Genomic DNA, 16,532 nt, shown 5'->3' on the forward strand with positions numbered 1-16,532 from the left:
CCTCACCCAATATTTCATTTTTGCACCTAAACAACTAAGTGTTCAAAACCTATGGTATCTGACAAGAACTCCCTTTGTTTCCTTGTTGAGGAGCTGTTGACATGATTAACAGAACACACAAGTCTCTGTTGTGAGGAGGGACCTGTCAGATTTAGTCACATGGCATTTCTGATTAATTTCTATTTCTGTATTAAAACTCGGCAACTCTGATCCATGTTTGACTTTTGTTTATTTTTGCTGTTTCCCGGGGCCAAAGTCTGCAAAATGATCAGCCACATGTACCCATAAATACAGGAGTCACTAAGTGATTCTTTTCATTGGTGTCTTACCAGAACCTAGCCTAACGTCTAGTATGGAGAAGGCCCTCAACAAATACTGATGGAGTGAATGAACTAATGCAGGACGGTTCCAAGGAAAGAGGAGAAGGTGATCACCAAATCTCTCTATGCAGGCGTGCTTCACGTGCCAAGGATCCTTTGGCCATCTGCTGAAGCCCACAGACCCCTTCTCAAAACAATGTTTTTAAATGCATAGTATGACAGACGAAACTATAATCACATTGGAATACAGACACAAAAAACTACATGGAAATACAGTGAAATCAAAATAGAAAAAGAAATGGTGACTTCATCACAAATATGGTTCTGTGGCATGTGCTGGGCTTGTCAAGTCACAGACATCTCTGTAGAAAGATCTGGCCGGCCTCATTCACTGGCAACACTACTACCTGAGAGCATCTGCAGAGTTTCTGCTCTCAGTTTCTCAGAAAGGAATCCTCCAAACTCCTGTCTAGGAAGCCATGTTCTCAGAATGAAGACGCAGAAAGGCCATGGGAGCTCCATGGCTCCCTATGTCATTTTTCACTTCAACCACTAAAGCTTCCTTGTTGTGTCCTCACCTTTAGCCCATTATCCCTGGATCCAGTTGTTCTAGTTAACCCTTTCTGTCTTCCCTGAAGGTAAAGAAAGCCTGGTTGCCTAGGTGAATCAGGTAGATGGCAGATCTGAGGGGGCTCCCTGTTTCTTATACAGACCTGCAACCATATCTCCTGTGCTCCTACTTTGAGGGACACCGGGTGCCCCCAATTCCTGACCCTGTCTGGGAGCCAGAAATGCAAATTAGCTTGCTTTGGGGCTTCTCATGTTACTAGCTTAGGATTCAACTGTGACCAGGAAGGCTACACTGGTTACAACTAGATTTCCTGCTGTTCGTCTTCCAAAATTTGGTTGCTATTTTCTTCCTTCTCTTTTGAGTACATGCCTATTTTACTCCCTTACTTTTGCGTAGTGGGCTTAATGAGGAAGCAATGGTAAACATATTTAACCTGTCACATTTTACTGAAGTTGCCATGAAAAGTTTTACAAAGGAAAAAAGGCTTTAAAAATCAGATTTTGAAATCTATCCCTCAAAAATTCATCTATTTTATAACTATGATTTCTTTCTATCAGAGATAACCAATATAATTACAACCACAACTTCATGAAGGCAGATATCATTTCCACCTTCTTCATTATTGCATTATCCAGTACCAAGCAAGCATAGTAGAGGTGGTCAATAAATATTTATTGAATAAGTGAACTGAATGAATATGGATATGATAAAAAGCTGGGATCTTTAGTTTTATAATTTCAGCACTTATGAAATTCACCTAGGACTGCTTTGGCAATACTGAAAAAAAGCAAACAATCAGAAACAGACGCACCTCATGTGGAACTCAAGAATGATGTTTTACAACCACAAAGTCCTTCACTACAAAAATTTCACTGTAATTCTGTATTCTATACCAATAATTTCTTAGATAAAAATGAGCTAGCATTCAAATTTACTTTGTTATCTTGCATAACCAGTAGAATAAAAATATAATTTTTATTACAACTGCTACGTAAGTAGTATTTAATTAGAACTAGTAGATGTACACTTTAAAATGTGATTAAATGCATTTGTCATAGTAAACAAGTACTAATCAATACTGACAATGCAAAGTCTTCCATATTTAAAACCTGCACATTACCTATTACATTTTAGTTCCTATGGACAAAAACAGCAGGTTATTAAAGAAGTTGGTCTAGTAGATCCTTGTCATTTTTGTCAAGTGAATTCAAAGGGCCATCAGGACATGTCCCACTTTGTAAATACAACGTAAACTCTATGTCCTTCATTTTGTAATTCCCTATTGGTTACCAACTAAGCCATGATTCTCTTCAAGGGCCCAAAGGATTATGTACATTTTTCAGTTATATTTTATAGCGAAAGTTAAAAGCATAGCTTTGTTTTAAACTGGGGAATTCTGATATAGCCATTAAAGATTTACTGCAATTCTAACAAGATGGTAATTGTAAGCTAAAAATCTTTACAGTCATTCATGTCAAGATGTTCCTCTGGGCAAACCTGCACAAAACCCCATAATCCATATGGTACTTTCCTGAAATATGCTTATTCTATAACTGATTTTTTTTTATCATTGTTTACATTCTGTTGTTACTGACTTCAAATTAAAATATTAATACTCACTTCCTCAGCCACAAACTCCTTACTCAGACCAAAATCTGTCAGCACCACGTGGCCATTAGAATCAAGCAGAATGTTCTCAAGCTTAATGTCACGGTATATAATTCCCAACTGTAAAAACAAACAAACACGCATTTTCAAATAACAATTTCAAAAAAATGGATTAGGAAAGTCTTTATTCACCTTAAAAACAAACCAAAAAAAGGATTCTCCTGTTCAGGATGCTATAATCGCTCTTAGTCACTGGCTAGGGCCAATGTGAACTTGTCCATCTCATGGCTCATCTGCTGGGCTCCCTGGACCTCTCCTACCATGTCTTCCTTCTCTGTGTAACGAAGATCCATTCCCACTGGACCAGCTTCTGTGGGGTGTCTCCGTTGACTACTGTCAACTCCATTCTTCCTGTTCTATCTTCTGGATGTATTTAATCCTCACTGCAGATGATCTTCTTCAGATACTTTTAGCCAATTCATGTCTATCACTTCCTAATGGATTCAGAGACTTCCTGACCAACCAGATCCCACACTGGTCATGTCTTTGTTTTTATTCCTTCACTTACCTAAAAATACATTGTACTTACCTAAAAATAACTGATATTTTCTAGGTATTTCCTGCTTGTCTCGATATAACCATACCCTAACTCTGTTTTTCACTTTTCATGCATTTGCCTAGTATCTTGTATAGTGTCAAATAGGTAATTAATAAAGATTTGTTGAATAATAGGCTCCTAAACACAAAGGCTGAAGATCATAGGTTAATTTTAGTTGATCATTAGTTCTAAATAAGTGAAATAAGTCAATTAGATAATATGCATATATCCTTCCATTTTGTTTTGCATTAAGTTTTATAGTAAAACACTCCAGCTATTTCTTCAGCTAAATAAATCTAAACAAGTCATACAAGAAGTTCCTAATAGATGTGCATTGCACATTTCATGTTATGTCAGCCTGAATTAAATGTTTTTAAACTTAGAAACACTGCTTTCCACAACACTAAGTATATGAAAAAGCAGATTCGTAATAACTTCTTAAAATTGAAACAACAAATTACAAAAGGAAAAATGCAAGGCAATTTTCCTCCCAGAACTTCAGTGCTCTACAGGAAAGAAAGACAGCAATCTATTGAACAGACATTTGACTTGAAGCCTCACAAGCATCTAACAACCAGTGTGACTTTTTTTAAAGAAACTTTTTGGAAGCAATTTTAGAAATAAATCATTTACTATCTGCTTTACCTCATCACTTTCAAGTAAACTTCCATTTTTATCTCTTCCCAGAAAACTCAATGTTAGCAGCTATATCAAGGTTAATGTTACTGGCTTAATATCTCTTATTTTGTATCTCTTTGTATTTATCTCTTTAGGGTAGTAAGATCAAGAGAAACTTAGCTGAGGTCTGATTTGCTATATTACTTTCACTCCATATCAATTACGTGTATATCCAGTATTCATCATATTCTCTACTTCTGTGGTTCTGATTACCCTGTTTTAATAATAACAGATATTCCTTTAATAAACAGAATTAGTGGAATTAAAGCTTTCACACAAAAATGAGTTTCCTAGCTTACCCACAGGAGCTTTGTTTTGTTTTTACTCTGGTCTTTATGGTGATTTCCACCACCATTTTTATATTATAAAAACTTACATCTAATACCCCTAAGCATAAAACTCAAAGATATTTTCAGCCTATTCCTGGGCTCAATTTGGCTCCTGTATGAAGATGTCCTAACTACCGTATATCCCACAGAGTTACTCACAGGCAAAAGCTGACCACCACATGATAACCCTACCCAAGGGAATGGGGTGTCTGTCCCCTCCCTTCCTGCTCCTCTGTCCTTTCTCTCCAAGCACTGCAGTCCCGCCCCCCATGCCCACTGGGGCTTTTTCTCTTCCCCCCTGTTCTTATGCATTATTCATCCACTTCTCTTCAGATTCCTACTCTGACTCCCAGCCCCTGCGGGCCCAGTCTAGGCTCTGCTCTGGGCTAGTTACCTCCTGTTCCTGATCCCTTCCTTCCCTGCTTGTATCTTCTCTCCATCTTTTCTCACAGTCCCTCATGTCCATTTCCTCCATCTTGTAATTCCAGTCTCCCTGCCCCTTTAAAAATGTCCTCCTTCTTCCTTGCCTTTTCCCTTCATCTCTCTCCACCCTTGTCTGTGCTCCACAATCACCACTTTAATCTCTGTTCACCCCTAATCCAGTGCAGGATCTGAATTCACGACGAACAGTGGCTCTATGATGTACCTGTCTCATCCTAATGTATGACTCAAGTCATGCTGGTCTCGTGGTCTCACATACTTTGATGAAAATTAACTCGAGTGCTTTCTATTTCTGAGGAAATATACACACGCCTAGTCTACACAGTGACTGCTTCTATAATAATGCTTCCTTGTTAAGTTCAAAAAACTTTGTTCAAAATTTCTTGGATCAAGATTAATAGTATGTGAAATAAAATACATTTTTTAAGTTCAAACTGATTTTAATGGAGTTCAAACAGCATCCCAGACATGAATTCCGCTTAAACTTTTTAGCAACTGAGTTCACGCTACAGGGGAGGCACTGGAGGAAAGAGGGAGGGAGAGGGAGCAAGGGTGGGCCCTGGGGAGAAAACACAGGCAAAGGCAAACCGGAGTGGGAGAGTGGGGTAGCTGGATTGCATGGCAGGCGCTTCTTTCATATTCTCCAACCTATCAGGAAATACACCCTGCAGACACACAGGCAGTCTGCAATGGAGTAAGTCACAATTAAGGAAATACACATTATGACTTGTGATTCCATTTTAAAGGTTATCTTAAGAATGAAAAGCTTTTATTCTAATGATACTTAGTAATAAGCATTAGGATTTTTCATGAACAAAACCAAAGAACTGCTCAGGTTCTACCTTTTTAATCTGTATAACAGGAAACTACAAAAAAAAAAAAAAAAGAGTAGATTTTTAAAAAGGGAACTACAGAATTGAGAAAATTGGCCACAGTGTGTAAGTGTGCTTTCACAACCTCCACGAAGACAGTGATGTTTGAAAACATTAGCTCTTTTAGCTCCACATTACCTCAATTAACAAGATTTTTTCAAAAAAAAAGAACTCCCAAAGATTGAGCATCTTACCTTGTGGAGATGTTCGAGGGCAAGCACGATCTCTCCAACATAGATCCGCACCTCATGCTCTGTGAAACGCTCTCTTTGAGAAAGATGAGTAAAAAGTTCTCCACCATTTATATAATCTAAAAATGAAATATATTTTTTTCTTTCTTTGACTCGTATTCATAAACTTAAGGTAGTATTCCCTTTTAATCATTTTGGATTAACCAGAAGGCACTGATTTTAATATATTATTTTTGCACAATTCTTTGTGTATAATATACAGTTTCATCTGGAACATATTACTAAATTTACATAGTAATACAGTTATGTAAGATAATGACTATCCTATGCTGCAAATAGATTTGCATAGATTATTGCCATTAAAACTATTACATGATATCTAAATATATTTAAATATGTTTCCACAAATGCAGTGTATCAGGAACCTCTGCCATCACCATATAATACTTAACTTGCTGTGGGGTACCAAGACATCAGCTACTGTCATACTCAGATAAAAAATGAACAGAACAAACCAAAACACAGACAAAAATCCCAGCTCTTCCTTTGTAATAGCTGTCAGTCACTATTTCTAAGCAGGTTCCCCATTTTCTAGAATTTTCTATGCACCTTTTCAAAAATGCGTATTAGATAGTAGGTAGCCTTATTGCTCCACACAGTTCAAAAGGAAAAGTGGCACAATGTGGCTGAGTCAAACACCTGAAACTGAAAAACTCCCATTTCCCTCTCAATTTGCCCTATTTACTCCAAGAGGAAAAATGAAATGAAAGACAAAACAGGCTACAGCGAGGGGCACCCAGGTAGCTCAGTCAGTTGGGCATCAGACTCTTGGTTTTGGCTCAAGTCATGATCTCCCGGTCAGTCGTGAGATCCAGCCCTGCGTCAGGCTCCATGCTCCGTGGGGAGTCTGGGATTCTCTCTCTCCCTCTCCCTCTGCTCCTCCCCCCACTCGCGTGCATGCTCTCTCTCTCTCTCTCTCAAATAAATAAATAAATAAATCTTAAAAAAAAACAAACAGGCTACAGTGAGAAATACATAAGGGAGCCAAATAACAACAACGATAATAATAAAAACAATAACATAATTAGCTCTAATAAGACATTTACTGATAAACTGATAGTTTCATTAGAAACTAACTACTGTGACCTTAACACACATTTATGTGTGAGAAACAATGTAGACCCTGAAAACAGTCACAGATGTAGTTGAAAGCTTTCCTCTAAAAACTTGAAAAGCATGTATCCCAAGCATATTCGTTTGTCAAGTTCAGCACAGTTTGAAAAAAGAACAAAGCAAAATCTTCATAAACTTGCAAATTTGTTTCATCTTGTCTGTTTAACTTTAAATTCCAAAAAGCAGATGCAACAGAATTAAAGAACTCTAATAGCTGGTTGCTTTGCAATGTATTTTACCAAGCGTATGCCAGTAAAAAGCATTGCCCCCTCTAAGGCTTCTGTATTTTGCTAAGAGGTTTTAATTATATCTTAACACAAAGCTAATTATTAAAAAGGTGTAAAGGAACACAGCATTCCTGCCAACTAACAATGAATTTTTTCTACCTTTAAGTAGTTATTTGCTTAAATCTAACACTGATGTTTATGCATAAATGGTTTCCACAGTTAGTCATGACACAGAAGTAGACACCCACAGGTCAGCTGACCAACTGACAAACTCCTACACATCCTTGAATGTCCTACGCAGTCTTCTCATCTTCAATAACTACTCCAGCAGAGCTGATCACTTCCTTTTTTGTTAGCCACTGTACTTATTAAAGACTTCAAACCACTGCAATTACTGTATTGAAAATGTTTATTTGCACCGTTGCTCTCTCTGCTATACTCTGAGCTTTTTAAAGTCCAAATCAATGTATTCACCTCTACAAACACAGTACCTACATACAGTAAGCACTCAATAGATATATTATTAATTAAACACAAATTCTTTACAGTGGAATAAATATTAAATGGACTCTGAAAAAAATCACCCTGAAACTCAAAGCAAGTGTGTTGTAAAAAGAATCCCATGTACTCTTCTCTTTAGGGCACCTGAATATAGTCCACAGGACCCGGCCTTTGTAACTCACAGACCTGGATTAGACAATGGTTTCACTGTGTTCTGAGCTCTCTCAGCTGCAGCTGCAGGTTTTTGTCCATACAATGGGAATAGTAACAATGTGGATTGTTGTGGCTTGGAACATAGACAGTGGTTTATTCTCCATTTACTGGGAAGACAGAAAAAGGAACTACAAATCTAAGAAAACAAACCTAAAACAATATCAAGTAACCTACTTCCTACTTTTGGAATAGACCAGGAGCCAAAAGTGAAGACCTGACTTTCAAAAATAAACATGTTTTATTTGTAGGTATGTAGCTGTATACTTCACAAGGTCAACAGCCAATTCTATGCAGCAGTCCAGGTATTCAGAGTTGTAAAGCCATACAGAAGCTGCCAAAGGGCTCTCATGGCAGGGGCTGTGGTATACCTGGAGTGCCCTTATGCGGCAGGTACTCCACATCAGTGGCTGGGATATGACATCAGTGGGAACGTCTATAAGGTAAGCATTTGGTACACTCAGTCATTATAATTTTAGTTGTTCTGTTCAGTGTGTAGTGGTATCTCATTATGGTTTTAATTTGCATTTTCCTGAATAAAAATATTTGGTAGCTTTCCATGGCTTATTAGACATTTTTATATCTTCTTTAGTGAAGTGTCTATTAAAGTTTTTTTTGCCTCTTTTGATTTTCTTTATGTGAAATATAATTCACATACCATGAAATTCACCCATCTGAAGCGTAAAAATCAATGGTTTTTAGTATATTCAGAGTTATGCAACTATCACCACATGGAATTTTAAAACATCTTCACTGCTCCACCCTCCCAGAAATCCCAATTTATCTGTTTTTTTCTTTAGTTGCTTGTGCTTTTGATATCATAGTTAAGAAACCACTGCCAAAACCAAGGTCACAAAGATTTACCCCTATCTTCCTCTAAGAAAGTTATAGTTTCAGCTCTTACTTCTCATCTTTGATCCACTTTGAATTAATTCTGTACATGATGTGAGATATGGGTTCAACTGCAAAAAAGCCCATACGAAATTGGTGATCCAGTTGTCCCAGTACCATTAATTAAAAAGACTATTTCTTCCTCATTGGCATCTTTGTTGAAAGATCAATTGACTGTAAATTGACTGTGAGGGTTTCTTTCTGGACACTCAGTTCCATTCTATTTATTTATATGTCTTTATTCCAATACCACACTTTGATTACTGTAGCTTTGCAGGAAATTTTAAAATTGGCAAGTGTTGAGTCTTACCAAACTTAATTCTTCCTTTTCAAAATCGTTATACAGCTACTCTAAGGTTCCTTGACCTCCCTGGGAATTTTAGGGTCACTTTGTCAATTTCTACAAAGAAATTAGCTAGAATTTTGAGAGGTTGTGTTCAATCTGTGGATCAGTTTGGGGAGTATTGCCATCTTAATAATATTAAGTCTTTCAACCCATAAACATGGGATCTTTTTATTTACTTAGGTCTCTTTCACTTCCTTCGACAACATTTGGTAGTTTTCGGAGTGTCAGTTTTGCACTTCTTTAATGCTAAATTTATTCCTAAGTGTTTTTATTGTAATGTAAATGGAATTGTTTTTTAAATTTCGTTTTCGGATTTTTCACTGCAGGTGCTCAGAATTTGTATGTTGCTCATACAAATGACCTCAGTTGCCTCCTGCAACTGTGCTGAACTTGTTCATTTGTTCAAAAAGCTTTTTAGTGGATTCTTTAGGATTTTCTATTTACAAGATCATGACATCTGTAAACACAGGTTTTATTTTTCCTTTCTAGTGTGAAGGTCTTTTATGTTCTTTTCTTGCCTACATTGTTGAATAAAAGGGTGAAAGTGGACATTCTTGCCTCGTTTCTGATATTAGGGGGAAAGAAAGGCTCTTGAGTTTTAGGTTCCTGATTTTCAGGAAGTTCACTTATTCCCACTTTTTTGAGTGTTTTTATCATGCAGGAGCGTTTAATTTTGTCAAATTCTATGTCTACCAAGTTGATAATATGGTTTCTGAATAAGGGTATTCATGACTGATAAGGTATATTAATTGATTTTCACTTGCCCTTGCTTTCCTGGGATAAATACCACTTGGCAACAATGTATGATCCTTTTAATTTGTTGCTAGGTTCAGTTTGAGAGTATTTTGTTGAGGATTTTTGTGTTTGTATTCATAAGAGATATTGGTCTCTAGTTTTCTTGTTTTATCTTGATATTTTAGTCTGGTTTCAGTATTGAGATAATACTGGCCTCATAAAATTAGTTGCAAAGTGTTTCTTCCTCTTCTATATTTTGGACATTTGTGAAGACAGGTATTAATCCCTCTTTAAATGTTTGGTAGCATTAACGACAGAGGTCATCTGGGTCTGGGCTTTTCATTGTGGTTAGTTTACTACTACCATTCCTCCCCCTCCTCCTACTATTACTACCTCTTCTTCAATCTTGTTATAGGTCTGTTCAGATGTTGTATTTCTTCCAGTCGGTTCTAACAGTTTGTGGCTTTCTAGGAATTTATTTCATCTAAGTTACCTAATTTTTGGCATATATTTGTTCATGGTTTTCTCTTGTGACCTTTTTAAATTCTGTCATCAGTATTAATGGCCCTTCTTCCATTCCCAATTTTACTATTTTGAGTCTTCCTCCGTTTTTCTTGGTCAGTCTAACTAAAGGTTTGTCAATTTTGTTTCTCTTTTCATAACTTTTGGTTTCATTCATTTTATTGTTTGCACATTCTCTATTTGATTAATTTCTAATCCAATTTTTATTATTTTCCTTGTATCTGCTTGCTTTGGGGTTAGTTTGCTCTTCTTCCACTGCCTTAAGGTAAAAGATTAAGTTACTGATTTGAGTTCTCCTTTTCGAACTTTTTTCTTCTTAAAAAGCAATACAAATTTTCTTTTTAAATCTAGACAATTCAGCTATAAATTTCCCACTAAGCACTGCTTTAGCTGCATCTCATAATATTCTCTCATCTCAAAGTATTTTGATTTCTCTTTGACACATCAGCTATATAAGAGTATGTTGTTAAATTTCACAGTTGTGGATGTCCCAAACTTCTTTCTGTTACTGATTTCAAATTTTGTTACATCGTGGTCAGAGAACATACTTTGTATGATTTTAATCTTTTTTAACTTACTGAGGTATTTTTTTTTAGCAGCCTAGCATATGGTCTATCCTAAAGAATGTTCCTTGTGCCCTTGCGAAAAATATGTATTCAGCTGTGTTATTTGGCGAGTTCTACAGATATCTGTTATATCTAGGTGGTTTATCTTCTATTTCCTTGCTGCTCTTTTGCCCAGTTAATCTTATACGTATTGAAAGTGGAGTATTATTGCTGACGTGTCTATTTCTCCCTTCATTTCTGTCAGTTTTCCTTCATGTATTTTGGGTCTATGTTGTTAAGTGCATATTCGTTTATAACTGTTACATCTTCCTGATGAATTGGTCCTTTTATCATTATGAAGTCTCCCTTTTTAATCTCTAGTAACATTTTTTGTTTTTAAGTCTATTTTGTCTGATATTAGTAAGCCACTCCTGCTTTCTTGTGGTTGCTGTTTGTGTGATTTATTTTTACATCTTTCTTCTTTACTCTATTTGTGTCTTTGAATCTACACTGTATCTCCTATAAACAGCATAACGCTGAATTTTCCCCCATCTGACAATCTCTACCTTTTGATTATATGATATAGTCCATTTACATTTAATGTTATTATTGGTATAGCTGGATTTCTGCTTGCTGTTTTTGTTTTCTATATATTTTATACAGTTTTTTTCTCTATTCCTCCTTTACTACTTTGTTTCACTAAGTGAATATTTTCTAGTGTGATATTTTAATTCCTTCAATGAATTTCACTTTCTTTTTTAAGTTATTAGTGGTTGCTCTATGGCTTACTATATGCACATTAACATCAAAAATGCTTCATATTTATATCAATTTAATTTCAGTGATACATATAAACATTACTCCTATACAGCTCATTCTCTCTCCTTTTTATGCTATTATTGTTATACACAGTACAACTACATGTTACAAAGCCAACAATATGGATTATTATCTTATACATTTTATGTCTTTCAAAGAAGCCGAGAGGAGAACAAGTATATATTTACAACTAGCATATTAGCCTTCTTATTTATATTTTTGGTTCTCTTTCTTTTTTTTCTTGTGGACTCAAGTTATCTGATCACAACTCCCTACCCCCACCGGAGGCTTGTTTTTATTATTTTTTTCTTTATTTATTAAGTAATTTGGATACCAGTCTTTTATCTGTAGTGTCATTTGCAAATATATTCTCCCATTCCGTGGGCTGCCTCTTAGTTTTTTTGACTGTTTCCTTGGCTATGCAGAAGCTTTTTATCTTGATGAAGTCCCACAAGTTCATTTTATCTTTTCTTTCTCTTGCCTTTGGAAACGCGTCATGAAAAAGGTTGCTGTGGCCGATGTCATAGAGGTTGCTGCCTATGCTCTCCTCTAGGATTTTGAGGATTCCTGTCTCACATCGAGGTCTTTCATCCGTTTGAAGTTTATCTTTGTGTATGGTGTGAGAGAGTGGTCAAGTTTCATTCTTTTGCATGTAGCTGTCCAATTTTCCCAGCACCATTTATTGAAGAGACTGTCTTTTTTCCGCTGGATGTTTTTTCCTGCTTTATCAAAGATTAGTTGCCCAAAGAGCCGAGGGTCCATTTCTGGGTTCTCTATTCTGTTCCATTGGTCCATGTGTCTGTTTTTGTGCCAGTACCATGCTGTCTTTGTGATCACAGCTTTGTAGTACAACTTGAAATCCGGCATTGTGATGCCCCCAGCTTTGTTTTTCCTTTTCAACGCTTCCTTGGCAATTCGTGACCTTTTCTGGTTCCACACAGATTTAAGGGCTGTTTGTTCCAGTTCTTTGAAAAATGTCATTGGTATTTTGATCAGGATAGCACTGAAAGTGTAGATTGCTCTGGGTAGCATGGACATTTTAACTATGTTAATTCTTCCGATCCATGACACTACAGATAAAAGACTGGTATCCAAGATCACAAAGAACTTCTCAAACTCAATACGTGAGAAACAAATAAACAAATCATAAAATGGACAGAAGATACGAACAGACACTTTTCCAATGAAGACATACAAATCGCTAACAGACACATGAAAAAATGTTCAAAATCATTAGCCATCAGGGAAATTCAAATCAAAACCACATTAAGATACCATCTTACGCCAGTTAGAATGGCAAAAATTGACAAGGCAAGAAACAACAATTGTTGGAGAGGATGTGGAGAAAGGGGATCCCTCCTACATTGTTGGTGGGAATGCGAGTTGGTACAGCCACTCTGGAAAACAGTGTGGAGGTCCCTTAAAAAGTTAAAAATTGAGCTACCCTATGATCCAGCCATTGCACTACTGGGTATTTACCCCAAAGATACAGACGTAGTGAAGAGAAGGGCCATATGCACCCCAATGTTCATAGCAGTATTGTCCACAATAGCTAAATCATGGAAGGAGCCGAGATGCCCTTCAACAGATGACTGGATTAAGAAGATGTGGTCCATATATACAATGGAATATTACTCAGCTATCAAAAAGAACGATTTCTCAACATTTGCTGCAACATGGATGGCACTGGAGAAGATAATGCTAAGTGAAATAAGTCAAGCAGAGAAAGACAATTATCATATGGTTTCTCTCATCTATGGAACATAAGAACTAGGAAGATCAGTAGGAGAAGAAAGGGATAAAGAAAGGGGGGGTAATCAGAAGGGGGAATGAAGCATGAGAGACTACGGACTCTGAGAAACAAGCTGAGGGCTTCAGAGGGGAGGCGGGTGGGGGAATGGGATAGGCTGGTGATGGGTAGTAAGGAGGGCACGTATTGCATGGTGCACTGGGTGTTATACACAACTAATGAATCATGGAACTTTACATCAAAAACCAGGGATGTACTGTATGGTGACTAACATAATAAAATTAAAAAATATTATTAAAAAAATAAAATAAAAAAATAGAAGTTAAAAATGTTATTGACTATTTCTAAATAAATAAATAAATAAATAAATAAATAAATAAATAAATAAATTGGGGATTCTAATAAGGTCTGTTTTATCTGTAAGAAATCTCTGATGCTGCTCCTTAGAGGGCACAACCTTGGGCATTCACACAATGGTTTGGCAGGGCTCTTTTTTACTCTCTTTTCTTGATCTGTTAAGCTGTCTGCCCCTGTTGGTATTACACCCAGTTGTTAGGCTCCACTAATTGCTAGCTGACTGATCTATCATTTTCAATAATACCCTGGGGCATAAAGTATTCCACAGTCTGATTCAATAAATTCAGGCTCCTTTGTAGGATTAGTTTTTGAGGCCAGTGTTTGAGATTTGTTCTGACTCCAAGAGTGTTCTTCATAACTGACTATTTCCCTCATACTCTCTGGTACTCCCAACAGTCTACTTTGTTGCTCTAATGGAGCTACCAAGCCTCCTCTTAATTGCTTACCACCAAAATCTCCATTTTTCCCCCTCAAAAGCATCCTTAGGCTTCAACTTCCCACATACTTTGCTTCAAATAAAGTAAGTTCTTTTGTTTAGAACTTCAGAGCTCTGTGCTTATGAACTACACCTCTTCCTCTGGGGAAATCTCTGATCCACTGCTCTGGAGCTGGGGGGGAGGACAGTGGGAGCGGTTTGCCCTTAATTTTCTTAAAGTTTGTCTCTTCACGAACAGAAAATGTTTAATTTTTATTGGTTCAGCTTTCTCCTCCTCTTCCTCTTGCTTTTCCTACTCCTTCTCATCCTGCTCCCATCCTCCTCCTCCTCCTCCTCTTGGTTAGTGTTTTGAGAAGCCTTCACCTATCCTAGCTATAAAGATATTCTATGATTTCTTGTAAACGCTTTATGTGCTTAACTTTTATGTTTAGGGTCTGTTTCAAACTAATACTTGTGCAGAGCAAAGTAAGGGTTGAGATTCACTTTTTTTTTCCCATACAGATATCCAACTGTTCTAGCACCACCACTACTTCTTTCCCCATTGATCTGCTTTGTCACATTTGTCAAAAATCAAAGGGCTATATAAGTGTGGGTCTATTTCTGGAGTCCCTGTTCTATTTCACTGATCTATATATTTCATGCCATACTACCTTGATTATTGTGACTTTATTCCATTTTAAATCAGGTCATTTAAGCCTTACACATTCTTTCTTCTTTAAGACTAGATAGGCTATTCTAGTTCCTTTGTTTTTGCATAAGAATTTAAGTCAGTTTGTCCATCTCTACAAAAAAGCCTGCTTGGATTTTGATTTGGACAGTCTTGCATCCATAGTTCAATTTAGGGAGAAATGACATGTTAACAATAATGAGTGTTCCTACCCATGAATAGCTCTCTATTAACTAGGTTTTCTTTAATTACTCTGATCAATGTATAATTTACAGAGTAAATTTACTCCCAAGTATTTTATGTTTAAAAAAATTATACTGTAAAGGATATTCTAAAATTTCATTTTCCAGTTGCTAGTATGTAGAAATATAACTGCTTTTTGTCATTTTATTTTGAAACAATTACAAATTTAAAGAAATGTTTTAAATATAGTATATCAAACTTTTTTTCATGAACCGTCTAAGTAATTTGTCTACTTGCTATCCCATCACTCATATGTATACTTGCATTTGTATCTCATGCCACAACCTAATCATTTAAGATGTCAGGACATTAACCTGAATATACTATTACCATCAAATCCTCAATCCTAATTTCATGTTTTCTTAGTTGCTCCCAAAATATTATAGCAAAAGGTTCCAGTTCAGAATCAAATGTCAACTTTAGTCATCTATTTTCTTCAGTTTGGAATAGTTCCTCAGTCTTCCCTTCACTTTCATAACCTTGACACTTCTGGAGATTACAAGCTTCATATTTTGTACACTGTCCCACAATATGAGTTTGTCTGATGTACCTGCATGATCATATTCAGGTGTGCACCACTGGGAGGAAATTATGGAAGTGACACTGTTCTTGGTGTATCATCTCAGGTGGGGCAAGATTTCATTCATCCTAATATTAATGATTTTCACTTTGATCATCTGATTAAGGCAGTGTCTCCTTAGCTTCTCTACCATGAAGTTACCTATTTCACCCCTGTAATTAGTAAGCAATTTTGGAGAGGTACTTTGAAACCATGTAATTATTCCAACCCACATCATTCAATTTATTTATTTATATCTAAATGGACTCATGGGTTTATTTTATTCAATGGGTTAAAATTCACTACCATCATTTAGTTTTGATTCTGGGAATGTGGTTCTTACTCTCACAGCATAGCTCTTCTAGAATTTTGATGAGTCTTGTGGAGTTTACCAAGTCCCTGTACCTTGGGAGGAACTTAATTCTAAACTGTCTCCCTTGAGGTTGGAGCTGCTGAAATCTTTATTCAGCTTTCAGCCTTCCAGCTCTTGTCTCCTCTTGTCTGGGCCACTAAGATTCTCGCCCCATGCAATCAATGCGGAGAAGTCAGTCCACACACAGAGATTTCTGAACCACCTCACTCGTGGTTCCCTTCTCAGCAGGGTGCCTCTCCTCCACAATTTGCAGCCACTCTGTTAGTCCCAAACTCCAATTTCTGGCTCTTCAGCCTTGTGAGACTGCCTCTTCTGGAGTACATTTTGACCTCTTATTATACACATCCTTGGAAAGAAATATTTTTGGTATTTAAGAACAGGTCTTGAGTGTCAGAAAATTAAAAAATCCTAGCTATACCATTCATCAATTATGTGACTTTGAGCACGCTGCTTAATCTCTTTGAATCTAAAACCATATTTAAAAGGCTGAACAATATATTTTCCTACAGTTTGTTCATTTCATTCAACAGACTTTGAGATCTTATTATGTATCAATCACTTTTCTAGATA

The 16,532-nt window shown here is 36.6% G+C and overlaps 1 protein-coding gene across 2 annotated transcripts in view; it reads right to left on the reverse strand.

The window, feature by feature from the left end:
* RPS6KA5 (ribosomal protein S6 kinase A5) overlaps positions 1–16,532 on the reverse strand; it is a 193,398-nt gene that overhangs the window by 79,570 nt on the left and 97,296 nt on the right. For both annotated transcript variants that reach the window (XM_045807630.2, XM_045807631.2), the window contains exons 4-5: positions 5,612–5,727; positions 2,512–2,619 (exon numbers count right to left, since the gene is read on the reverse strand). In XM_045807630.2, coding sequence (XP_045663586.2) covers positions 2,512–2,619; positions 5,612–5,727 — 224 coding nt within the window. The remainder of the gene's footprint in view (positions 1–2,511; positions 2,620–5,611; positions 5,728–16,532) is intronic.

This window comes from Ursus americanus, chromosome 26, assembly GCF_024610735.1.
Source record: "Ursus americanus isolate L20-20 chromosome 26, mUrsAme1.1.p, whole genome shotgun sequence".
Lineage (NCBI taxonomy): Eukaryota > Metazoa > Chordata > Mammalia > Carnivora > Ursidae > Ursus > Ursus americanus.